At 35.1% G+C, this 26,622-nt stretch overlaps 1 protein-coding gene across 4 annotated transcripts in view; it reads left to right on the top strand.

The window, feature by feature from the left end:
* The window catches only part of LOC114880009 (regulator of G-protein signaling 9), a 132,014-nt gene that overhangs the window by 25,138 nt on the left and 80,254 nt on the right, over positions 1–26,622 (top strand). For 2 of the 4 annotated variants that reach the window (XM_029195537.2, XM_029195536.2), the window contains 3 exons: positions 4,792–5,012; positions 5,584–5,818; positions 21,776–21,885. In XM_029195537.2, coding sequence (XP_029051370.1) covers positions 4,941–5,012; positions 5,584–5,818; positions 21,776–21,885 — 417 coding nt within the window. In that variant the 5' untranslated portion in view covers positions 4,792–4,940. The remainder of the gene's footprint in view (positions 1–4,791; positions 5,013–5,583; positions 5,819–21,775; positions 21,886–26,622) is intronic. The other 2 variants (XM_046285588.1, XM_046285587.1) reach the window with 2 other exon arrangements.

The following is a 26,622-nucleotide window of genomic DNA, read 5'->3' as shown; positions in this document are numbered from 1 at the left end:
GTGCCTTATCATCCTCCTCATGTAGGGGGGCACTTCATGATCTACTAGTGCCCCCATTATCGTCCCACGGGGCAGGGTGTTAAAGGCGTTCACAATATCGAGCGAAACGCCGAACGCCACCCAGCCCCAGAATATGGCCGAGTCGCAATGGGAGCGCAGCGAGTGAAAGGTTTTGAAAACATTTTGTCGGTCTCGTACCCCACCTTGAGTGGCAAACCATCCTTGACCGATACGCAGTCAAATAAACTTGACCTCAGTATCTTAGGGGTAGCCGTAAAATCCACATAACTAATACCATTGACTGCCTTTTCCACCTAACCTAAACTAACCTTTCATTTATTTTTATTTGCCGGAGGGGAAATACAGTTACGTACGCGCGGAGCAGCTCCTTTCGCACTATTCGGCTAAGGGACGACCGGGCAGTGTGGGACTCCTTCCACCCACGAGGAGTGGCACCCTATCCACTAAAATCCCTCCCTCGCGTGAGGGTGTACCTCCGAAAAGCCGCTCCACCCTAGGGCAGCCAAACTTCTCATTTATAGTAATTGAAGGATGAGAAATCGAATGAGACGATTTTCAAGTCCGGCAAATAAACCGTTCTCGAGATATACATATAAAATATACTTACATTCGGCTTGAAAATCAGACTGCGCATGCGCAGGAGGGAGTGGGGCTGCGCAATGGCTCTTTTGCTCCCTCGGAGAGTCCTTTGCTTCCTCACGTGCTCCCTCAGCAAAACCAGAATGCTCACTCGTCACTCTTCCACCAACTCTTAAGCGCTCAACTTTAATTCCAATTTTAAACCTTTTATTTTTTGATTTTGATTTTAGTTTTTCTCGTCCTTCCATTACTATAAATCCGACGTTTGGCTGCCCTAGGGTGGGGGGTCCTTTCGAATGTTTCCTCCAATCTGTCAAGAGGAAGTTGTTTAATATCCCCCTTAGTTTTGGAGATATGATCAAAAATACATTTTCATCCCTTAACTTTGGGGGCTGTTATCACCCCCGTAATACGGACGATGACTGATAAAAAAAATGCGTGTCAAATATTTTTCTGAAAACCATCTTATACATAAGTTTCATCAAAATCGGTGTGTGACAGTTCGATATGTTCCCTTGTAAGTTTTGTAATATTTAAGAATTAAAAATGATACTAGTTACTTTATTTTCTAAATCACTTTTACTATTAATATCGTCAAAATCAAAGTTTTCAAAATTTATGCTTTTCCTGTAACGCCCCTTTCCTTCCCTAGGGAAATCTACTATGCTCGATGCTGTATGAGGATGCTTTGAGTAAAATTACGCAATCCAATTTTTTAACGAAAGATTTTCATATATTGGATAATAATTAAACGTTTAGAAAATGTAACATCCCACAAGAAGAGGAATAACAACAAAAGGAGATTAATAAAAAAAAATTAATTATTATTATTTATGAAAACATTTATTTTCTTTTTCTCGTTTTCAGTTCTCACACGTGTCTGGTTCGCAACCAAGCTTAACGAGCAAGCGAAAGCGGAAGCTCCTTGGTTGCGGCCTATCAGTTACGGCTAAGTTGCCTAGAAATCGTACTGCGGCCGACCGAGCTAGCTCCTACAGAGTCAGGACGGATTCTAGCCAATTACCGACAACTGATTATTTTAATTTATTTAAATTATACTATATTATTTTATAAATTCAAAGATTTAAAGTTTTGATAATCGGATCTAGAGCCGCGTTCATTAATTAATTATTTTTCTTTGTATTTTTATTTAGGACGAATTTCTTTGTAACTAATAATTTGATTCTCTTTCATTGTATTTCATTTTTAGCACAAACGCGATTGTCATTTTGATTTGTTTATTTTCTTTGTATTTTTTAATCCAGGGCTTACTCACTGTACTCTACTAATATATTATTTTCTTTTGTATTTCAAAAACAGGGCAAAAACTTTTATACATCGATTACTTAATTATCATATTCATCATATTATTTTTTTTATTATATTACTTACCTTTTTATATTACAAACAAACACATTTTCTGAATAAACTCATAATACATTTTTTTAGAAAAGAATTAACGTTGGATTTCACTCCTTTACCGCGTGCCATCCGAACCTATAATCACTTCTTTATTAACCGACTTCAGAAAGGAGGAGGTTACTCAATTCGATCAGTATGTATTTTTTTTTTTGTGTGTGTTCACCGATTACTCCGAGATGGATGGACCAATCGGAACGAGACCTTTTGCATCTTGTAGGGTGTCTTCCGGTTGGTCCCGTTGAAAAAAAATTTTTCATTTTTTCATTGTTATTGCAAAATACAGGAAGTTTTTAATGTCAAGATTGGACGATTTCAATGACCTTTTAATATGTTGTCGGGGACATGATTCTAAACAACTTTTTCATTATGGATAATTAACGGAAAGTTTTAGTTTCCGAGATATTCGTGAAAAACTATTGTTACTACTACATTGAATTCTACGCATGCCTACGTGTCTCTACCGGTGTATGAGTCAGGATGCAGTCGCCGATTCTCTACTGTTTCTTATATGTACACTGAGTTGCATTGAACTTGTCGCAGTGAAGTTGGCTACAAATTCGCTGACGCATTCACGCCGTGTCGGTGAGCCGATGGCGAGTTCGGTTCACCGACGCTGCGGCGTGAATGTGTTAGTGAATTTGTAGCCAACTTCATTGCGACAAGTTCAATGCAACTCAGTGTACATACACTAGCTGCGTTACCCGGCTCTGCCCGGGAATTTTAATCAACTATTATTATCCCTACTTCCTTATTTCTATCCCTATTTCCCTGTCCCTATCCCTACTAATATATAAAAGTGAAAATGTCTGATCGTTTGTTCCTCTTCACGTTTAAATGGCTAAACGGATTTTAATGAAATTTGCATTATTGGATTGCTTATTCTTTCAAAATAGACATAGGCTATGTCATATTGCGATTTGTTATGTTTTTGTCACCGCGATCGCAGCGCTGTCTGCCGGATTCAATGTAAAACATTCCAAGATCAACAATAACTTATAAATAAAAAATTAATTAAAAAAATATTTTGTAGTGGACCGAATTGTGAATCTAAACCATTCTCGAATCCACTTGAACACACACAAAAAATTTCATCAAAATCGGTCCAGCCGTTTAGGAGGAGTTCAGTCACATACACATGCACAGAAGAATTATATTGTATATAAAGATATGTACTCTGCAAGGCATGTACCGATTGCGATGAAACCTTTCATATCTAATAAGAGATATTTCCGCGATATCTCACTTGCAAAAATTTATGCAATTTGTTATTGTTAATAACTATTGTGATAACTTGTATGGAACTTGTTATTGTTAAAAACTATGGTTATTGCAATTAACCAATAAGAACGGTAAACGATCTTACGGCATCCTACAAATACTGCTCGTTCTACTAAAAAGTGTGAAATAAAATCATTTTTAACAAAAATTACAACCGACTTCGAAATGCACTAAAAAGTATGAAATAATTTCTACTTCATTTATACAAATACCCAACAGCTATTAATAAAACCTATTTACTCGTTAAATAGTATACTAAATACATTTCAACCTTTTCGGAGGCGGCGCAAAATTAAAAATACCTGAATATACGATGCTGCCACTAATGATTAGATAGGTTGTCGACGCCTGAATCTTCCTAGTAGAAGAAAACTTTTTAATTTTGCGCCGCCTCCGAAAAGGTTGAAATGTATTTAGTATACTATTTAACGAGTAAGTAGGTTTTATTAATAGCTGTTGGGTATTTGTATAAATGAAGTAGAAATTATTTCATACTTTTTAGTGCATTTCGAAGTCGGTTGTAGTTTTTGTTAAAAATTATTTTTAAAAATACGAGTCGCCTTCTTATAGGGAACCGCTCTCCCTACGCGTCGGTGCAGTAGCGTACTCGTGATATTCCGGGACGTTACAAAAATAAAAATAAATGGAACAATGTAATGTGGCCCGAATATTTACATATACTGTAAATAGTTTCATCAAGTGCTTATCAACAGTTTTCAATTTTGTGAGAAGAGTTTTTTGTATAAATAAATAAATAAATATACATACCTGTATTAAATATTTTTCTTTCGAATAATAAAATAATAATAATAAAATTGATCTAGTATTACTTGTTGAATTCATTAATGAGAAGGCCGGTGCTGTATTTTACTTACGATTTGTAATATTTGCTATGTCGGGTTTATTAATTGAAATCTACTTTGATTTTATTTAACTTAACAAAATGAAAATCTTCCACACAGGGCCGGTGTTAGCAATATTAGCCCCCCAGGCAAGATTATCGTGGCACCCATTCAGGGGCTAAAAAACGCGTCAGTGAAGAGGTAGACATAAATGTCGCAGCATATATAACATATACATATGTAATATTACATATGAGATGTAGATAGAGAGAAGAGACAATGAGAAAATATCGGTATATTCACATACTAGGGACACCGGGCTGCGGCGCCTCCTACAGATCTAGTGCCTTGGACGATTGCTCGACCGCGCGCCCCCCTGACACCGGCCCTGTTTCCACATGTGATTCCTGCAGGCATCATGGATGTCGGTGTTCATGAGTTCTGTAGGGGGCATTTGATCTACTGTTACTTCCGTTCATCTACTGTTACATGACATTAGGTCTATCATCATAAGATGATATCTGCGCTGAAAGTATCAAATACTTCTCAATAGTTTAAAAGGCATCTTCAGTTATTTAAAAAATGTCTATGTTCATTAATTTGATAGTCCAAATATATTTTAATAATTGTTGTTATCTGAAAATTTCAGTGGGTGTGCGGGGGTGACTGGAGTGATGGGATGGGGCCAGAGCCCCATGGAGTTCGGGTAGACCCGTCTCCGGCCCAACTCCCCAGCCCCCTCCGCCATCAATATCGTCACAGCTCCTGCCAGCGTCGCAGAGGGCCGCCTCGATCGCGATGGAGGCTTCTAACAATCAACAACAGAAGGAGAAGGAGCCACGCGTTCACAGGCCTTGCGCCTTCGACAAGGTATAAATGCATTTCATTTAAAATATTGAGCCCGCGGTGATTTTTCGAAGTCTATCATGGCGTTCTGAAATTGAAAAATTTGTATGTTTAACTGAGGGGGCAGATCTACGGTTCTACCCACACAGTGTAGAGCGGGGCGATGTAGAACGAGGTCTCACCAAAATCCTAAACTTGAAGATAATATTATTATATTAAGATTAATTAAAAAAAAAAAAAAACTAATATAATTTTTAATCATTAAATATTAAGAAATCTATTGTTAGTGAATTTGTACGTTAGCTATTCCCTCATTGATTTCGATGATTTATCAATTGTATATTGCAACATTCGACATTTTGACAAACTTTTTCATCTCACGAAAATGTCGGACCCTCTTAGTTTTCGAGACTTGTGATGCATACTTATACTAGTAAATACCTTATGAATGTCTCGAAGAAATGATATGTTAAATTATTATCTGTAATAAGGGTCCTTATTAAGGTTTGAAACGTTGAAAAGAAAGCATTGATTGATCTTTTATAGATGAGAAATAAGGAACTTATACTATTTAAAACATTTCATTTGATTACAGATGGAGGGGCTGGTGCGGGAGATGCAAGACCCTGAGAACGGGGTACCCGTGCGCAGCCAAAAACAATTTCTCACCTCGATTCCTTCAGCTTTCATGGGTGAGTGCCATCGGTACCTGCGTTGTGGAGTAAGCGTAAGCGGCCATCACGGCCAAAGCACTACAGTAGGCTGCCTGCGTGTTGCAGGTTACGATCTCATCGAGTGGCTGATGGAGCGGCTTTCCATCGAGGAATCAGGTACGAAACCTGACAGATGATACTAACTAGAGGTGCTAACTTACGAGATACGTAGCTACTCAGGCAGCCATGAGATGCTCGAACACATGACATAGTGATTCCCGTCATTACTAGCATTATTGATTAGTAATGGGCAACTATAGCCGCGGGGCCAAGTTCTGTGCATTTGTGGACACTGATGGATAGTCAATTTCTCAATTTGTAAATCTGAAATTCCTACACTTCTACATTTCTAAATTTCTATGTTAATAAGTTTAGAAATTCAAAATTTCTAAATTTATAAAATTCTCACTTTTCAAATTGGTAAATTTTATGAATTTGTAAATTTGAAAATTTGAAAACTTAATATTTTTTACATTTTTGTGTTCGGGTATTTCATGAGTACTCGTCTTGGCAGATAATTTTGTCTACTCGGGTATCTCATGTACTAGTTTAACCCAGTGGTTCTAATACTAATGCACACACAAAAAATTTTTTTATGAAGTTTTAATTAATCATCCCTTAAGTAGTTATTTTATGATTTTCATGGTTCGCTACATGAGATTGCTTTAGAAAATTTATCATAAATTTTTCTAATGTTGAAAATTAATTGAGTACCTACAATATTAGAGTAATTCTATGAAATGGAAACGAATAGTTATGATATTCTCATTGGCGTAACTAGCTAGGGACTACTGTGACCCCCGCGAACTTGCCTTCTTAGCATTCTAAAAGTTCAGTATACAGGGTGTTTCAGAACTACTGTTGGTTCCGTGAAGGAGTGGCAGCTTGGATGATTCTGAACAATCTTTTTCCTTTGCGAAAATGTTGTTTGAAGCTTTATTTTTGAATTATTAAGGAAAAATACTGGTGAATCAGAGCGCGCGGGCTCAGGGACGGCAGCGTCGGCTAGGAAAGCGGGGCTTGACGTAAGTCGCGAACGAACGGCTCGGCACCCTGTTGGTATAGCACAATAAAAAAATTGAACTGGTTGAACATTTTTAGTCGTTGTTTAGAATGAATACGGAACCTAATCTCTTGTCGCCTGTCATAATGTAAAAAAGGAAATTCTAAGCACTCTAAACAACAAATAAAAATGTTCGAAATGAAATAATTAATAAATGTTTGAATTGGAGGCTACGTTAATGATGAAAAATTTGAAAATAATTTAAATGAAATTTATCCATTCGTTTCTAAATTAATCTTTGGGTGCCGTGCCTAAAAAAGGGGTGCCTTGCCGTTCGTTTGTGACGTATGTCAAGCCCCGCTTTCGGAGCCGACGCTGCCGGCCCTGAGCATGCGCGCTATGCGCGCTTTGATTCGCCAGTGTTTTTCCTTAATAATTCAAAAACGAAACTTCAAACATTTTCGCAAATAAAAATGTTGTTCAGAATCACCCCAGCTACCAGCCGTTCACGGGACCAACAGTAGCTCTGAAACACCCTGTATAACAAATTATAAATCATTAAAATTTCAAAATTCAAAAAATTTGAATTCTCAAAGTTTTAAAAATTCAAAATTCAAAAAGGCACGGAAGTGTCCCCCTCCAATTTTGATGAAACTTCGTACATTTGTTAAGCAGGTGAAAATAAGGGACACGTATTTTTTTATATCTGCTGAGACGCGATTTAACGGGTGAAACCACCCCTCAAAGTTTCGACCTGAAACTGCTATCTCGAAAACCAGAAGAGATACGTGAAAACTTCTAATGGGCAGATTTAATAGTTTTTTATATACAATAATAAGGTGTTAACAGATTGTCAAAAATACAATTTGTTTATAACAAAAAAATGTTTATAACATTATTTTACAACTTATTTAAATTTATGTAATGACAAAAACTGTAAAGCATTTCATTCCAAATCCATTGATATATATGTTTATGAAATTCCCTCCTACAGTTCCGCAGATTTTTAATATTTATGACTCGCGCGTACGCCCGCTGAGTAGCGCGTGATACTTTCATCGTATCTGACGTTATACACCGATGTTATTTATCCGCATAAGTGGAAAACAACTATTTTTATAACATACAGTGGTTAATTTTGTTAAATTTGTATCGCATGATATAAAATAATTAAAGCTATACATACTCCAGGGTGGATGTATGAAATTGATAATTTTAATATGCAACAAGGAATTTGAATAACTTAAAGAACATAGTCGTGACAGAAATGATACTCTTCGAAGAAATGCTTCAAACATCAAGGCTTTCGGCACCAAGCACAGGTAATAATAGCCATACGTGGTTCATTTTCAGATTGATAGTCAATACTTCTAATTGTTTATTATCTGATATAGCTTTTTCCATATGTCCACTACAGTATCCACTCAACGAATGGAATAGTAAAGCGATTGATTATAAAACATTTACTTTAAAAATAAAAATATCTTGTAACCTTTGTGACCTTCGCTCGTATAGTCTTATAAATTTTTTTTATTTTTATACGGAACTCTCACTTTGTCACTTTTAAAATTTGGTTAAAAGAAGTTTACTTTCCTAATACAAACGCGAAGACTGCTTTACTATTAGATTTTTGGAGTGGACATTGTAGTCGTAGTATTGTGGAAGCTACACCGGAAAATAAAGAATTAGTAGTATTTACGATTCCAGCAGGGACTACAAAATATTTACAACCATTAGACGTGTATGGATTTCGTGTATGGAAAAATTTTGTTCGCCGGTTTTCAGACACAGTCATCCTATGACATTACGAGATTAATCTCCACACGAGGGACAATATTTTAAAACTTCCTTTTTAGTCCCCACGATTTGAAAACTTTATTAAATATTATGGTTTAAAAGTGGATATGTATCATCGAGACCACCTCATTTTGAAAATCCCGTGGAGTTCTGCTATGCTGCAGATAATGAACCACGATATCACGTATGTGGTGATGTGGCTATTATTACCTGTGCTTGGTGCCGAAAGCCTTTATGTTTGAAGCATTTCTTCGAAGAGTATCATTTTTGTCACGACTATGTTCTTTAAGTTATTCAAATTCCTTGTTGCATATTAAAATTATCAATTTCGTACATCCACCCTGGAGTATGTATAGCTTTAATTATTTTATATCATGCGATACAAATTTAACAAAATTAACCATTGTATGTTATAAAAATAGTTGTTTTCCACTTATGCGGATAAATAACATCGGTGTATAACGTCAGATACGATGAAAGTATCACGCGCTGACTCAGCGGGCGTACGCGCGAGTCATAAATAATAAAAATCTGCGGAACTGTAGGAGGGAATTTCATAAACATATATATCAATGGATTTGGAATGAAATGCTCTACATTTTTTATCATTACATAAATTTAAATAAGTTGTAAAATAATGTTATAAACATTTTTTTTGTTATAAACAAATTGTATTTTTGACAATCTGTTAACACAATATTATTGTATATAAGAACCATTAAATCCGCCCATTAGAAGTTTTCACGTATCTCTTCTGGTTTTCGAGATAGCAGTTTCAGGTCAAAACTTTGAGGGGTGGTTTCACCCCTTAAAGTCGCGTCTCAGCAGATATAAAAAAATACGTCTCCCTTATTTTTACCTGCTTAACAAATGTGCGAAGTTTCATCAAAATCGGAGGGGGAGACTTCCGTGCCTTTCCTTGTAAGTGACGTGACTCAGTCCAAAAAGATCCTAGTTACGCAAATGTGTATGTTAAGATTTGATTAGGCGTCGCAGTATACTCTTTCTCATTGCATTTTCTTCTTTTTTTATTAAGTTCCTTTGAAATATATAAGAATATCATCTTTATGTAATGTGAGTGTTGCTTGCGTTTCTCGCTTTGTGGTCCCATTCCTAGATGTCTCCCTATTTTAATTTACATTACACTAATCAAAATTACAGCTTTCAATGTACACGAACGGAATAGAAATGTGTAATTATATAAAGTTAATACTTGTGATTAAACATATTGCATACAGGGTGTCCCAGTCATTGTCCCAGTCAATCGGGCAGACGACAGCATCCCGAATGTTCCTGTAAAGCCTATATTCTATTCTCCCAGTCTCACAGTCCAACACTCATTGTCAGTGTCGTTCTAAAGGAGCGGCTCTACTATGCCGATCTTTAACAGTACATAGTTCTTTGTGGTCGAAGTTACAGATCTGATCCAAAAATCCCTCATCCTTTCCCGACTTCCGCTGTCCCAAAATGCATGAAACACAGTTTTGGAGATAATTTTTTTTAACTGGTCTTTGCATTCTCCCTATTCAGTAATTCTGCGCTAGGAGCTCTATCGTCTTTTTTACCTCAAAGAGCTCTGTATCGTGGACTCCCTGAATGATCTCTTATTACAAATATGGCCAAACGGGGAGCAGGCCTTCCAAATGCCTGTATTTAGTACTGTAACGCAAATTAATTCATGCGCGGGAATATTTCAGGCGCTGATGTCGTTCCTTATGTCAGTGAGATACGCATGCAAGAACATGCTCCTTATATGTATGTATGTGGAGAGCGCGGCTAGTTGAGACATATTTCTGTTTTTATTTTATAATTTCGAAATTACTTATTTTATGGAACTATTACTTTAACTTGCAATTCTTTGATTCTTTCTGCAACTGCTAATTTTCTTTCTGTTTATCAATCTTTTAATTTATAGATAACGTGTCACGTGTCTTAAATTGCCTCATAGCCAGGGCTAGTTGGTATTTAAGCGGGGTAGGTTGTTGCAATCAATTTATTTTTAAACTAAACAGACGTAAAATACAAAGTATAATATATTATTCTGATTTAACAAATAGTATAAATATATTAATATTTAGAAACAAAAAATAGAATGGTAAAGGATTACAACTCTCTTTACAATATTGCTTTGCTGCTGTACGAAGTGAAATCCCTGCCTTAATTACCCTTACTGTATTCTCAAAATTTTCTTTCAAAATATTACCACGATTTATCTTTTTTATATAATTTCTAACCATTTCTTCTGAGAAAAAGAAATTATAAATAAATTGGTATCCAGGGGCATGTTATTACGCTATCTCAATGTGCCCCAAATCGCATGTATCAACATGCCGTTTCTGCTAATGTATTATTTTAATTTGCAATTTTAAGGTTAAAGTTAGTTGTAGGTTATGTGTATAAGACCATTACAATGTATTAATAATAAACCTGCCTACAAAATGCTAAGTACTATATTATTTACTTGAACGATATACGAAATATGTTCACTGAAACTCAAACACTTTTTTTTACTTTTATTGACAGAAATCTTATAACGTAAACCACATCCAAAATACGATATTTAATGAAAAATTTTTTAAGTGAAGTTGCACGCGTCGTCGTGCAACATATGCCGACGCATTTTTATTTTTATACGAGAAGAGGTATTTTTAAAAATTGAAATATATCAGTTTGCGTTTGTCTCAACTAACCCCGGGCTCCGCTATATGATGCTTCAACAATGGTGAACTTGTAGAAAAGGCGCTTCCTTCCCTCTGCTTTCGACAAGTTTTGAATATGTTGTAACTCGCTTAGTTTTTGAGATATTGGCAAAAAACTGTGAGTCTACTAAGTACGTTGATTTTTGCCTGTACGTATACGTTCGTGGCCGTGTGTGTGTTAGAAAGCGACCCTCAATTATCTACTGTTTCTGTCAATAGCACCATGTGGTCCAGCTACTATCCATATAACGGGTATGTTTAAAAATCAAACTTAACTAATTTTTAATAATTTTGAATTCTGATTTGCTCTCACGGCGACCGAAATATTAATTTAACTTAACGTATTCTAACTTAATCCACTGATTAGGTTAAATAAATTACAGAAGTCTACATTTTTAACAACTTTTTCCTCTTATCCGTCAAGAATAGGTTGGGTTAGGTTCAATTAATGATCGGGCCGCTATTAGGCGACCGGCCATGCACTTAAAAATTATTGAAATTAATTAAGTTTGATTTTTAAATTCACCCGTTATATAGGTGATCGCTGGGCCCAATCGCCCACGCTGCTACAGATGCATACGTATGGGTAGAATTCCCTATAGTAGAAACTCAGCGAGTCTGACATATAGATTAGTGCAAAAAATTTACTAGAAATACGAATTTTACAACATGTTCAAAAATGACTAAAATCGGAAGGGTAACTCTTTTTTACAAATTCACCCATTAATACAGTTACTTAAATTGGTAACAAATATAATAAAAGAAAAGGAAGTTACTCTACAATAATTTTTCCTTTGTAGACATCCATGAATATTACGTGTCATATCCTTCAGAAAACAAAAAACATTGATTAAAGATAGTAGTTTGCAACTGATTATAACAAGAATGGTAAAGACGAAAGTAACATCCTTTTAAAATAATGTACAAACCTCTGGATGGTTCAGGAAGTATTGTACGTAATTAAGTATTTATGCCTGATGTTGACATCAGTAGCTGACTGTAAATCAATAATTGGTCACTGTAGAAAATTTCGAAAAAATTTTGTAAAGCTGTTAATAATCAATTAATCCCTAAAAATTCAGGATATTGATTTAGTATATGGGCTGCTCCCGGGGGGGGGGGGTATACAGTTGGATAACTTGGAGGATGAGGATCACCAATATGGTGTTTCCAGGTGTCTAACAATAAGTCTTATGAGAGCGAATATACAGGGGTTTAAAGTTGCGATGAACTTGAATTTCACCTATAGGTATACATCCGCGGTTGTGTGTTCGTCCGCAAGCGACGAACCGTTTCTGGGCACTTTCTTAACTCTGTTACTTTCGTATTTTCGAACCAGGTACTCGTTGCTGCTGTTTCATACAGTGTCCCATCTTCCCAGTGCTTCTTCTGGCACCTGAATCTTCCGAACCCGTGATTCTCTTCTAAATCCAATGAAAGCACATTTCTTTATCTTTTAAATGCGGTGCTAATTTAAAGATATTTATTCTGAACACTATACAAGTGATGATAGAATAACTCTAAAACTCTTCAATGTATGTACTTACATACTGGTCGGTATTTATGTTAACGCGTTTTTGTTTTAAAACATCACAATATTGTTTTCATGGAACGGAGATTTTACATTGTTTGTGAGCCTGCAGTAAGGGAAAAGTCGAAATCCAAATGGTGATCGAAGAGAATCACGGGTTTGGAAGATTCAAGTGCCAGAAGAAGCACGGGAAAATGGAGCATTACAATTAAAATATAATAAACTATTATTTATTAAACAAAATATAGATATATAAATCCTTATATAAAATTTTTAAATATTTGCAATATATACGTATAAATATATATTTTATTTATATATAATTAGATATTAATAATCAATTTATAAATTATTATTTTTATATATATAATTTTATACAGGGTGAGGCACTAACTATTGCCACCTAGAATAACTCCGAAAGTATGGTAGTAGCAGAAAAGTTTTCGAAACAAAAGTTGCATGGGACAATAGGGGCCGTAGTATGACGGCCCCTATCTTTTGTTGCTAGGTGGAGTTGCTTCAGAAACATGAAGGTCACCTTGGTTTTTTTAAATAGATAGAATGCTATGTTTTGGTACTTATTTTCCAATACCGGCAACATTAAGGTCTTCGAAGGTCAACAAAGGTCATTTATGACAAAAAAGATGAAATAAACTTACATTTACAGAAGGTGTTCAAAATGATTGCCATTGGTATCAATGCAATGCTGCAATCTTCTTATCATGGATTGAGTAGTACCTATTTCTTATCACTTCGGCACTTATCAAATCACGTGCTATAACAATTCTTTCTTGCATATCTTCAGGCGTAGTTGGAACTTCTTTATAAACAATGTCTTTCAAGAATCCCCATAAGCCAAAATCCAGAGGCGTCAAGTCTGGCGAACCAGCCGGCCACGATACAACTCCTCCGCATCCAATCCAGCGATTTGGAAATCTTCTTTGCAACTCATTTCTAGCCATCAGCGAAAATTGTGTCGAGCACCCATCGTGTTGATACCATATTCTGTTCCTTATTTCTAAAGGTAATTCTTCCAATAACGGACCTAATGTTTAATATGGGGTACTTCCTACTATTAAGATTTCCTTCGATAAAATAGGGGCCGGTAATTCTGTCCTCAATAATCTCACACCATACATTCACCGACCACGGTCTTTGGCCTGCGACTTGCCGCAGCCAACGTGGATTTTCAGTTGACCAAAAATGCATGTTATGCAAATTAATGTTACCGTGATTCGTGAATGTTGCCTCACCAGTAAATAAAATCCAATTAATAAATGAGTTATTTTTTTGAACCTGGAGTTGAGCCCAAGGGTAGAATTCAACGTGATTCATGAAATCCGTACCACTTAATTCTTGGTGAAGACTGATATGGTAAGGATATTTATGGCAATGCAGAACACGAAGAACACTTTTCTGGCTTACGCCAGCTTCCCTTAAACTAACACAAGGATCTCGAACTACAAAGGCAAGAATACCAATTTCCGTTCCTTTGTTAGTTACTTGCTTTTGCCGGCTCTTTTTCTGGTGGGCCAAGGATCCAGTTGTTCTCAATTTATCGTACAAATATTTAAATGTACGGCGTGTAGGGTGAGAACGTTGAGGATATCTTTCAGTGTATAAATCTCTAGCTCTCACTGAATTTCGCTGACATTCTCCCTAAATGAGAAGCATATCGGTTTGTTCTTCGAAAGAATACATCGTTTACAATCGCTTGATTCGACAAGTCTATTAAGCTATCTGAGCCAAATCATCAGAATATAAAAAAACATATATGACAATTTTTTGCTAATTATTTGCTATTTTTTGCCGTACAAAGTAATTTTTTTGCTACTTTTTTGCTATATTTTACATTAAAAAGTATTTCTTTGGCTCCAACTGTTTTGCTACAAAGTTACAAAAGGTTAGATAATTTTTTAGACTATTTTTAATTTATTTCGCAAACAAAAAATTTAGAACTCGAATCTTTTAATAGCAAATAATTCAGGGAACATTTTGACATGATAATGTACAAGTAAATAATTTTTTAAAGCACCTTACTCTTATAGTTTGGGTGGTGCTCTATTCCATTTGTAAGCTCTTGAATTTTCTGCTCATAAAACAAGTTTAAAAGACTAAATACCGATCAACACCAGTTAAACTAAATGAGTAAAATGGTTTAAAAATAATTAATTGCGAGCATAGTTATGACATTAGAATGGTTCGCAAATTATTTGTTCTCAAAATATTTAGATTGCGATTTTATTTCTGACGAAATAGGTTTGAAAAAATTTATATTTATTTTTTAATTAATAAAAAAATAAACAATACAAAATCTATTTTATGCAAAAAGGATGTATATAAAACTATGCACGCAATTAATTATTTTTAAAGCATTTTGCTCATTTAGTTTAAGTGGTGCTGATCGGTATTTGGTTTTTTAAACTTGTTTTATGAGCAGAAAATTCAAGAGCTTACATATTATGACAATAAATAATTCAGGAGACGTTTTGATGTCACGAAAAGACTAAAAGTGGATAAGAACATCACCCAAACTATAAGATTGTACATTATTAACTCAAAATGTTCCCTGAATTATCTATATATTAAAAAAATTTATGAATTCTATTCCAAGTTCTTCCGGCAGTTCTATCCGCCCGATTTGCATTATTTTTTTTTAAATGAAAGGTATTCTTGCATAGATAACGCAACAAGCATTCGAATACATCTACCTTTGGCCCCTCTTAAGTTATACTCAAACGTGATTTTTCTGGAATTTCTTTCCACTCAAAGCTTCTTATCTCCGGTTCTAATTGAGGTACGATGTTCGTTTTTGTCTAAGAACGCTCAGTGAATTAAGCTCTTTCATTTGAGCTATTGACCAGTTACATTGGGTGACTTGAAGCAGAGTTGGGCGCGCACAACAAAATTGAATTTCAATTTTTCTAATAAAACTAAATTACCAACTTTGTTTCCGTAAATTGTCATTATAAATAAATAAATAAATAAATGAGGTACCGTTTTAAAAACTAAGTTCCCTTTTTCTGACAAATTGTTAATTTAGAACTGTACAATCTGTTATTTATTTAAAAATATCAAAGTTAAAAATGGATGTTTGAATGCGAATTTTTCGCACGGGTCAACTAGTTTGCTATTAAAATATTCGAGTTCTAAATTTTCTGTTTGCAAAATAAATTAAAAATAGTTTATAAAGTCATCTAACCTTTTGTAACTTTGTAACAGTTGGAACAAAAGAAATACTTTTCAATGTAAAATATAGCAAAAAAATAGCAAAAAATTTATGTTATTGATTTTTTGTTTAATTTACTATATGCTGTTTTTTACAATGGCTAGATGGATTAATATTAAGCTATCTAGCCCTTTGTAACTTTTTAATGGCTGGAGCAAAAAGTTACTTTTTACGGCAAAAAATAGCGAATAATTAGCAAAAAATTTTCATATATATTTTTTTATATTCTGATGATTTGGCTCAGATAATTTAATAGACCTTGATTCGACGATACTAATCTTACCATTCTTATTATTGTTGTCTTGCGATATCGTCCGAACAGTGTTTTGTTTGTCATTGCCAGGTTTGGTAAATACACTGAAAGATATCCTCAACGTTCTCACCCTATATGCCGTACATTTAAATACATTTGCACGATAAATTGAGATCTGAAGATGTGCGAGAGAGAAATTATTACAGCATGTGATTCGATATGTGCCGATGTGATAAGGAATACTACTCAATCCGTGATAAGAAGATTGCAGCATTGCATTGATACCAATGGCAATCACTTTGATTACCTCCTATTGATGTAAGTTTATTTCGCCTTTTTTGTCATAAATGACATTTGTTGACCTTCGAAGACGTTAATGTTGCACCTCGTTGGATTCGTCTCAATAGTCGCTATCAGAAAATAAGTACCAAAACATAGCGTTCTATCATATCTCTGAAGAAACTCCACCTAGCAACAAAAGATTAACGTCATACCACGGCCCCTGTTGTTCCATGTTTTACGAGCCGGAGGGGAACGCTGCGTAGGCGGAGCTTAATTTTGGTTATAGTATTGTTAATGGTTTAACCAGTGCTGTTATTAAAACTGGAAACCTAAGGAAGTATACGCGGAGACGAACGTACGTATGGCTAACGTAGGGAGCCACAGGAGGTTGGTTATGGTGGATGAACCTACGTATGGCTAACGTAGGGAGCCACAGGAAAGGTGAAGAGTAGAGGACGAACCTACGTGTGGCTAACGTAGGGAGCCTCAGGAGTGTGATATGCGGATGAACCTACGTATGGCTAACGTAGGGAGCCGCAGGAAATCTTAGTATTAGGTCTCGTAACTTGATTGATGTACCTCGAGCGGTAAAGGTACACCTTAGTGGGTTTCTGGACTAGTCAATATAATTGGACAATATTAGATAAGTTAAAATAATACGAGTTTATTCTCTATTCCGAGACCTTACAATTGTTATGTGTAATTGTCGCGGTGTTCAATGAATTAAACTCTAATTTGCAAGTTTAAATGAATTGAATAAATAAAGTTTAGTTTCGATTCCACGAAGCAAGAATCTAATCCTTCTCGGTTTTCACGAACGCGAGCAAACGGGGGCGGACTACAACGATTAGAATAATGCTTAACATCAGACAACGTGCTGTATAGTTACTGAGTGCTTGAAAGGGACTTGAGTACCCGATCTCGCAGAGTTTCCTCGTTGCAGAGATTATCCGTAAAAGAACGTACTGACGTGTATCGAACTGATTCTAGACTTCAACTAGACCTAGTAAAAAGGGTGGTGGGGATGAAATCTACGTGACTCCGAGGGACCGCGCCCTTGATTCGCGTTGATCTCGAATTTTCTAGAAGACTGTTTATGCCGGGTGTGCACATCCGACTCCATATAAGGAAATTTCTGAAAAGGGATCGTAACACCAAATAAGGAACTACTATCATACTTTCGGAGTTATTCTAAGTGGCAATAGTCAGTGCCTCACCCTATGTATATTATTAAATCTTTATATATTAATAATAATAAATAATTTATATACAATAAAATATTTAATAATTGATAATTAAATTAGTACACCACGAGGAGGTCCAATGTCAAAATTATTGAAATTAGTTAACTTAGATTTTAAGCTCACCCGTTATATAATCGGTAGCCGGGCCAGAAACAATAAAGAAGCGATGGTCACACGAACACAATCGCGGATGTATACCTGTAGAGGTGAAATTCAAATTCATCGCAAAATTGAACCCCTATATCTCCGCCCCCTTAAGACTTCGACACCTGCAGCCGCGATATTTGTAACCCCTATCCTCCAAGCTATCCAACGATATATGTTACACACCAGTGGGGAGCCGCCCATATATTAAATTGATGCCAAATTCAGTCACTTGGTCTACTAAAGAAGCATATAACATAAATTTTAAGAAGAGTATTAAGTCACGAAATCCTAACCAGTGCGCAAAATTTACATGCGTGTAAAAAAGCGACATCAGCACTGCAGATATTCCTGCGCACGAACTAAAATTTGCATTAAATTCACAAAGGTTTAGAGGGCCTGATCGTGTCTACACTTTTGACTACTTACTATCCTTACTTTCTCACTCCACTGAATTATACGAGAAATTTTTCCACTATACTTAAATGCTATACGCTTATGGTAGGAAGATTGAGTATTTAGCAGTGGGGACCGTTTAGCCGCTGACGGAGAGGACTTGGGCCATTCGTGCCTTACCGTATACCTTTCGATACGATTATTTGAAAAGATGTGCACTCGCGGTCAAATCAGACTTAGAGAAAAATGGTGATCTCCCAGGCTCTCGTCCTTCCCTCTAGGCATTCCCGGGGAAAATGGCAATGTAGAGAAGGAGTTTGGCCCTATCGCTCACATGTAAACATTTACGCAGGAAAATTTGAATTGATATTTATCGATTGCTCATATTTCTCATTTATATACTAAATATTACAATATTTAATAACTAAAAATTATATTATTTTTAATATCAATACTATAAAAATGAAGATTTTGAGAATTTCTGCTTCCCCTGTGTCTCCATTTCCTCTAGGGAAGCCTGATTTGGTGGTGAGTGTACTCTATACTTCTAGAGGTGTACCCGAAAATTCAGGTTTTAAAATTTCGAAATTCTGAGGTTCCAAAATTCAAATTCTTAAGTTTTTAAATATAAGAATTTCAAGCCTTACGTCATGGACTCTTTGAATGGTCTGCAGTTATACCTTGGTTCAATCATTCTTTCACTTGTCGGTCCACGTCTTCTTTTACTTTGACACCAGGTGTCTAGGCCAAGCTCTAATTGACGTTTCGTCCTTGAAGACTATGGATACTCGATGGGAGCGGTTGGCTTCCGCAATGGCTTCCTCTTCATTTCCGCAATTGATCCTTTGCTCCTCTAATGGAGTTGTGGTCAGTTCCTATTTTCCTTTCCTCATCTATCTTTGTCTCAAATGTAAACTTTATTTTAAGCGTTCAATTTAATTTTATACGAGAAAGTACCCAATGATTAATTGTCCCATGATGCCTGGAACACCCTGAAAATTACTTTACAAATTCTTTGGTAATTTTAATTCTCAATCACACATTTTAAAATTCTCTGTATAGAATAATTTCTTCAGAGATGTTTAAGAATAAACATTTTGATGAATAAAAGAAAAGAAACTTTCAATCAGTTTGGTATAATCAATTCTTGATATCTTCACACTATTTCTAGAATTAATTAAGTAATTTTGTAAACATTAATTTAAAAGAAGACTGACTTTATGTATTTTATTTATAAGTAAATAAGTTACACTTGTTGAGTCATTTTGTAAAGAATTATCACCATCAAATATTTTAATTAATTTCACTAACGCTTCAATATAAAAACATGAAAATTTATGTAGGATATTTTTAGTTTAGTTAGTGCTAATAAGTATGAATAATAAATATTAAAAATAAAGAATTTTAAATGAAAGAATAAAACATTATGTAAGTAAATGATTAGACAATAAAATATTATGTAAGTATTGTTATATAATTATTATTCGTCTGTTCTATATATTTGTTAAATACACTTAAAGTAATTAAACAGATTGTATAAGTTATACGTAGGTTCTTTTATCGTGCTTCTACAAGGCATTGTACAGGGTCATCATATTTTTAGAATCATACATAAATGAATAATTTAAAATGGTTGCAATATAGGAAATTATTATTTAGTTATGATTAATTAAAAACGTAAAACTTACGTATTATATTTTCTGAACCTTTTGTCTTGTAATTTGTTTGAGTAGTTAACTTCCTGTTTAATTGTAAGATACGACACAAAAACAAAATTATTGTGTTATATAGCATCGAGCACGGTAAGTATCCGTAAGAATAGGGAGAGAAGGAAGCTCCCACAACTCCCTACAATATTCGCAAGTACCACGCGTCACGAATTAATTTCTAAATATAAATTAAATTTCAATTCTAAAATTCAAAGCGTATAGTTTCAAAATTTAAAAAATTCAAAGTTCAAAGTTAAAAATTTAAAAACTCAAACTTCTAAATTTGAATTAAAAACCCAAATTCTATAAATTTCAAAATTTCGTAAGTCCGAAGTTTCGAGATTCAAATTAAAAAATTAAAAAATGTGAATTTAAAAATTTCAAAATTTCAAAATTCAAATTAATATTTTCAAATTTTTTAATTCAAATTTTAAACTATTAAAATTCAAATTTCAAAATTCTAATTTCGAATCTTTAAAATTTCAAAATTATAACTTTAGTTTTAAAATTCTAATTTGATAATTTCGAAGTTCTAAAATCCGATTTTTTATGTTTCAAAATGTATAGCTTCAGAAAATATTGATAATTAATATAAGTATGAAATTAAATTTTCCCAAATAAATGTTTGCACGCGATTTATAATTCTTTCTTCCCTTATATCGCCATTTTCACTAAGGAAGCATACTGTGCTCGGTACTGTACGCAGGGTTTTTTCTATGGGCCTTGGTTTTCCTTCAATATTATAAGACAGAAGGTTAAGATAGAAATGTTTTATTATTACTTTTTAATATCATTTAATGCGTAAGTAGCATTGAACGGCGAATGATATGTACTTAAATATTACATGAGATACATATCTACTTAAAAACTCCAACATACAAAAATACTTCTTATTTAACAAACACATTAATATTGTACTGTTTTTAATCAGTCACACCTTATTTTCTGCTCGACATGGTTGGTACGAAACAATAAAATAAGTTTTATTTGCACTTAAACTTCTTCAAAGTAAAAATTTATTACAACTCGTCTTACGTCGATTAAAACTGTTTCGTTATATGGGTGACAAAGTATCAGAATTTTCAGTTATATTGCTTTGTTATATCCAAGCAGCATGCACCATTTCGCAACATTTATTTTGCAGTGATGGGCAAATTAAGTGCCCGCTGTAAGTTCACGGGTACTGGCGTGCACGGTGCGTACAGGGATAAGATGCGGGGAAATATCAAATTTCCAAATCAGAATTTCTTATATTTTGAAAAAGTAGAAATATAGAAATTCTTGATATTCGAATTTCCAAATTTTCCAACCATCAAAGTAAAAAATATCAGGTTAGAGATTTAAACAGAGAAATTTCAAATTTTCATGTTTTCAAATTTATCAACTCTCAAATTTACAAGTTTTCAAATTATCAAATTTCAAAATTTAGAAACTTGGTTAAGTGACAATTTAGACACATAGAAATTTTAAATTTGCAAATTTATAAATTCATAAATTTCGAATTGAAAAGTATAGAAATTTGAAAATTTGGAAGTATCGAAATTTCAAATTTTCGATTTAAAAAACTTACCTATCAGTGTCGACGAGTGCATCCTACTTGCCCGTCCCTGCACCGTGTTTTCTAGGGTAGGTACAATTGCTCATCACTGGTTTCACCCTGATTATTATTCTGCGCACATTACAGTAAAGTATAGATAGGTTGCACGAGATTAGATCATTTTCAATTAGTACCTTTCATAAGAAGCAACGATTCTATGAGATATGAAAGTAAACTGTTATGTTGACAGTAGAGGCGGTCCATATTGCCAACCAACTCTGCCAGTATGGCTACTTCTTCCCGGTGAATGACTCCAAGACACTCACCGTAAAGGATGATAGTTCTCTATATAGATTTCAGGTACTGTATTTGGCTTATTATGTTCGAAAGTCCAGCAACATGCAAGCTTACACTTACATGTTTGTACATAAATACATTTATACACAGAATGATTAAAGAGTAAGGATGTGCGAGTATATACACTCGCGATCAAATTACGTTTCCCTAGGGAAAACAGCAATTCTCAACATTTTAATTGTAGTCATATTAATATTAATAGTGATTTAGAAAAAAAATAATATGATTTTTAATTATTAAATAGTATAAAATTTAGTATATAATTGAAAAGTACGAATAACAAAGTAAATATTAATTCAAATGTACCCTCCTAAACGTTTATACACAAGTGGTGGAGAGCCACAAACCTATACAGGGTGTTCAACGATAGTTGGATCAAATTTTAAGAGATAATCCTGAGGGCTAAAATAAGACGAAAAATCAACAATGTTAAAATAGGGTTCGCGGCTTTTTTTTTAGTTATTAACGATGTAAGATTCGAATGGAAAGCGCCTAAAACCGGCAATTTGCACAGCACCGACGATTGAACGTCGTGTTAGTAAGACCGTGTACGATACGGTCACGGTCAACAGTCGTTGAATACTAGAAGATTATCACGGTGCTATTCTGTTCCTAAGTGTAGCAATATTTAATACTAGCATCCCCGTCGCGGCTTCGCCCGCTCTCATAAATAAAAACTTTGAGAATTTGAAGTAATAATTTATGTATTATTTTTTGGTGATCAATCTGTAGTATTTCATAAAAGTATTGCTGCCTGCAGAAACAGTAGAAAAGCGGCGATCTCATACTAACGCGTACGTTGACACGATCGCACACGGATAAACAGAATTCAATGTGATAGTTACGAAAGTTTTTCGAAAATATCTCAAAAACTAAGGCTGAGCAGCGGTTATATGTGTAGGAAAAAGGTGTTCAAAATGATGATTTCTACAACATATTTAAAAATCATCGAAATCGGAGGTGTCGTCCGTAATCTAAATAATTACCTTCACCCCCGAATCTAAATTTGCGCCTTTAGAGGTCGATTAGAACAAAATCCTGAATTATGTTTTGAATCATTTGACGAATCCGTGTAAATAAATTTTAACCGTTTTTACACTCTCAAGGGTCGAACTTCTAAAAATCCCTTTTTAGTGAGTGCGTACGTCATGAGAGGAATATATTACCTGAATTTCATGTTTCTAGATTGTAGCTTCAGGGGTTTCGGCTGAGGGTTGATGAGTCAGTCAGGATATTTGTCTTTATACAGGATGTTCGACAACAGGTGGGCAATAGTTTAAGGGGTGATTCTAGGGATCAAAATAAGACGAAAATCAAGCATAACGAAATAGCATTTACGGGTTTGTTTTCCACTTATTAATGTTTAAAAATTCGAGTAAAAAGCGCCAGAAACCTGCAATCCGCTCAGCACCGACGACCGAACGTCACGTCAGCAGGGGTCGGTACAGTCATAACCAAGAATTGAAGCCGAATGCTGCAGTACCGAGAAGCAGAATAGCACGAGGTAAGTATCTACTATTCAACGATTCTTGGTTATGACTGTACCTTCTCCTGCTGACCTGACGTTCAGTCTTCGATGCTGGGCGGATTGCAGGTTTCTGGCGCTTTTTACTCGAATTTTTAAACGTTAACAACTGGAAAACAAAACCGTAAACGCTATTTCATTATTCTTGATTTTCGTCTTATTTTTATCCCTAGAATCACCCCTTAAAATATTGCCCACCTGTTAACGAACACCCTGTTATATAGAAGATACATAAATGACGTGTGAACCGTAAATAATCCCGTATTAATTTTAGCGTATTCGGTATGCGTTATAACATTTCTTCCGAGATTTAGAAAAGAAGAGTTTAATGCTAAGAAACGATTTGTCAGCACTTTATATCATACTTGTAACAAAGAGGAACACAATATCACGTGACAATCTTCTAGTATTCAATGACTGTTGGCGATGACTGTACACGCCTCTGTCGATACGATTTTCAATCGTCGGTAATCTGCAGATTGCCGGTTTTAGGCAGTTTTCACTCGAATCTTTTAAAGTTAATAATTAAAAAAAGAAAGTCGCGAACGCTATTTCGTCATTCTTGATTTTCGTTTCATTCTGACCCCCTGGATCATCTCTTAAAATTCGTCCGACCTGTTGTTGAACGCCCTGTATATTGCCACCTCTGAGGTACCTACTTATTGTTAGAGTAAGAGCCCGAGAAAGCCTATGAGAGAGGCAGGGGCTATCGCTGATTTCTCTGGGGAAGCCTGATTTGATTGCGAGTGTATTTTAGATTATACACAGACTGCGCCATCTCGTGGAAGCAATAGAACAAATTATAAAGAAAGCGCAATAAAATATGCGGCATTCTATCTCTTTCTATAATAATATGCGTTAGTGGTAGGAAGATAAGCAGTAGAGGATTGGGAAATGCAGAAGGAGTCAGGGCCGGCCCTGGGCCTAGGCAGATTAGGCAGCCGCCTAGGGCCTCCCAAGGTCCGAGACCTCCATAAGACGATTTTGCGTCTAAGAATGCAAGAAGAGTAATGTTTACTTGAATATTAATCGATGTAAATGCAAATCTAAATTAGTTATACAAGCTTTAATGTTCATTTTATAAATTTCATTTAAGATACTTCTTTTTATATCGTATACAATGTAAGTGCAGGGGTCCTTTTTCGGAGCTCATCTCGGGCTCCAGAAATCTTAGGGTCGGCCCTAGAAGGATTTGAACCGTTTTTTGGATATCTACATATATTCTTACTATTCTGCTATCGCTGCATCACTTTAATATAAATTAAAAGTAATGTACATATATGAATATGTTCGATATGTTCAAGTCGGCTCGGGTCGAAAAAAATTGGAGGGGATCGAGCAAGAGCAAGAGGTAGTATCATCCTATATAAAAATGCTTGGGATTTCAACTTTCGGATACCTGAGAGTCGTTTCAGGATTGATGTTTATAGTACGGCTTTTGATATACATATTCAGCTTTCTGTTTTTATTTTATGACATTTGATTGTATGCAACATCCTTTCAAATTTTAAAACAATTTACTTCTAAAAAATGTAAAATATTAAAAAAGTAAATATAAAATTTGAATTCAATTAAAAATTAAAAGGCAATCTTTAAAAGTATAGTACATATGGAAATGTAATTTTTATTATGTGTCATATAGAAAAGGAGATCAGGAAGAGAGAATTTTCTCTCTACGCAGCAAACATGTGCAAACTCTTTATGATTCTCAACATTTACGCGCAGAAAGATTGTTTTGGACTTTTCCTGACACGGCCCGAAGCTCGGGTACCCGACATATCTGCCTACCCGCACATCCTTGTTAATACGTTGAGCTTGGAACAATTTTTCAGTTTACTACTGTTCGGAGATCGTAAGTTGCCGAGCACCAACAAACTGAACGACAGAGGGGCACGGGGACTGTGCCGTTGGCTCCACCTAATCCCTTCTAGGAACCCACAACTTGAGAAGTAGTGATGGGCATATTTCTGAATTGTATCGATATACATCAATTGGGAATAAAGTATCGATATTATTGATATCAATACGTACAATTAAATTAGAAGTGAAGATCAGTAAAAAATAAATTATTTACTCAAATATTTATTTGATATATGATAAACATATTATTGTATTTAATATTTTAATTTTTTTAGACGTGTATCCATTACAAGGATTATTTAGAATCTATATACAGATCTTCTGTTAACAGCTTATATCTAATTTACGTTTACATAACTATTTATTAACTTATGCATTACTATACTATACATTGAGATCAATATTGCATACATTCTATATATAGGTACATATAATAGCCAATAGTTGCAGCTTACGTTGAACAAACTATACAGTATTGTCTCGAAATAAACAACTCGCTCGGGACCGAACAGTTGCTTATTACAGAGCAGGTAGGCTATTCGGCTTGACTTTGTTCTCGAAACGGGACGATGGCATTACTGTATGTATGTATATACCCTGTATAAGATCTACCATTTATCTCGGAACCCGTGCGCGCGCGAACTCACGAATGTGACACAGCGCTCAAATTCGATAGATGTGCCCTCTGCAAATCATTGCTGAAAGTATAATGTCATGTAGAGAGCTGTGGAGAGCGATGTAAAAATCCCTAGAGTTAAGTTGGTAATCGACCGCACTCTGATCCGAGATTCAATTCGGGATTAGAGATGGCGTACAAAATCAGTAATGGTGATTTATCACAGTGATCGTAGAATCATGATCACGATCGTGATCGTGATTTTCTTATCTTGGATGATTGCTCTTCGTAATTCTTGATCTTGATTCAACTATTTTTTTATAAAATGCTTCAATATAGCTTGTATAGAAATATCTGAGCATAATGCGCAAAGAACGTTCAGTTAGTCATAAATTTTGGCTAGTCAAAGGTTACCAGTTAATTACGGTTTTTACTTTCGACCAATCAGAAGAGAGCATGAAAAATCACGAATCACTGTGAAAAATGATCGTGATTAGGAACGAACGTGATCCTCAGCTCGGCAAAACTCGGGCGCGATCGGCAGAGAGATAAATATACTCGTATTCCGAATCAGACTATCGCCGATCGTACCAAACGTTGCGCTGTTGCCACATTCATGAGTTTACGCGCGCACGGGTTCCGAGATTGGTCCACCCCAAAATCCCGAAACCCAAAATTCCGACACCCAAAATCCCGACAGCCCAAAATCCCGATACCCAAAATCCCGACAGACCACCGT

This window comes from Osmia bicornis, chromosome 1 (assembly GCF_907164935.1).
Source record: "Osmia bicornis bicornis chromosome 1, iOsmBic2.1, whole genome shotgun sequence".
Lineage (NCBI taxonomy): Eukaryota > Metazoa > Arthropoda > Insecta > Hymenoptera > Megachilidae > Osmia > Osmia bicornis.
This window is presented reverse-complemented; position numbering and strand designations above follow the sequence as displayed.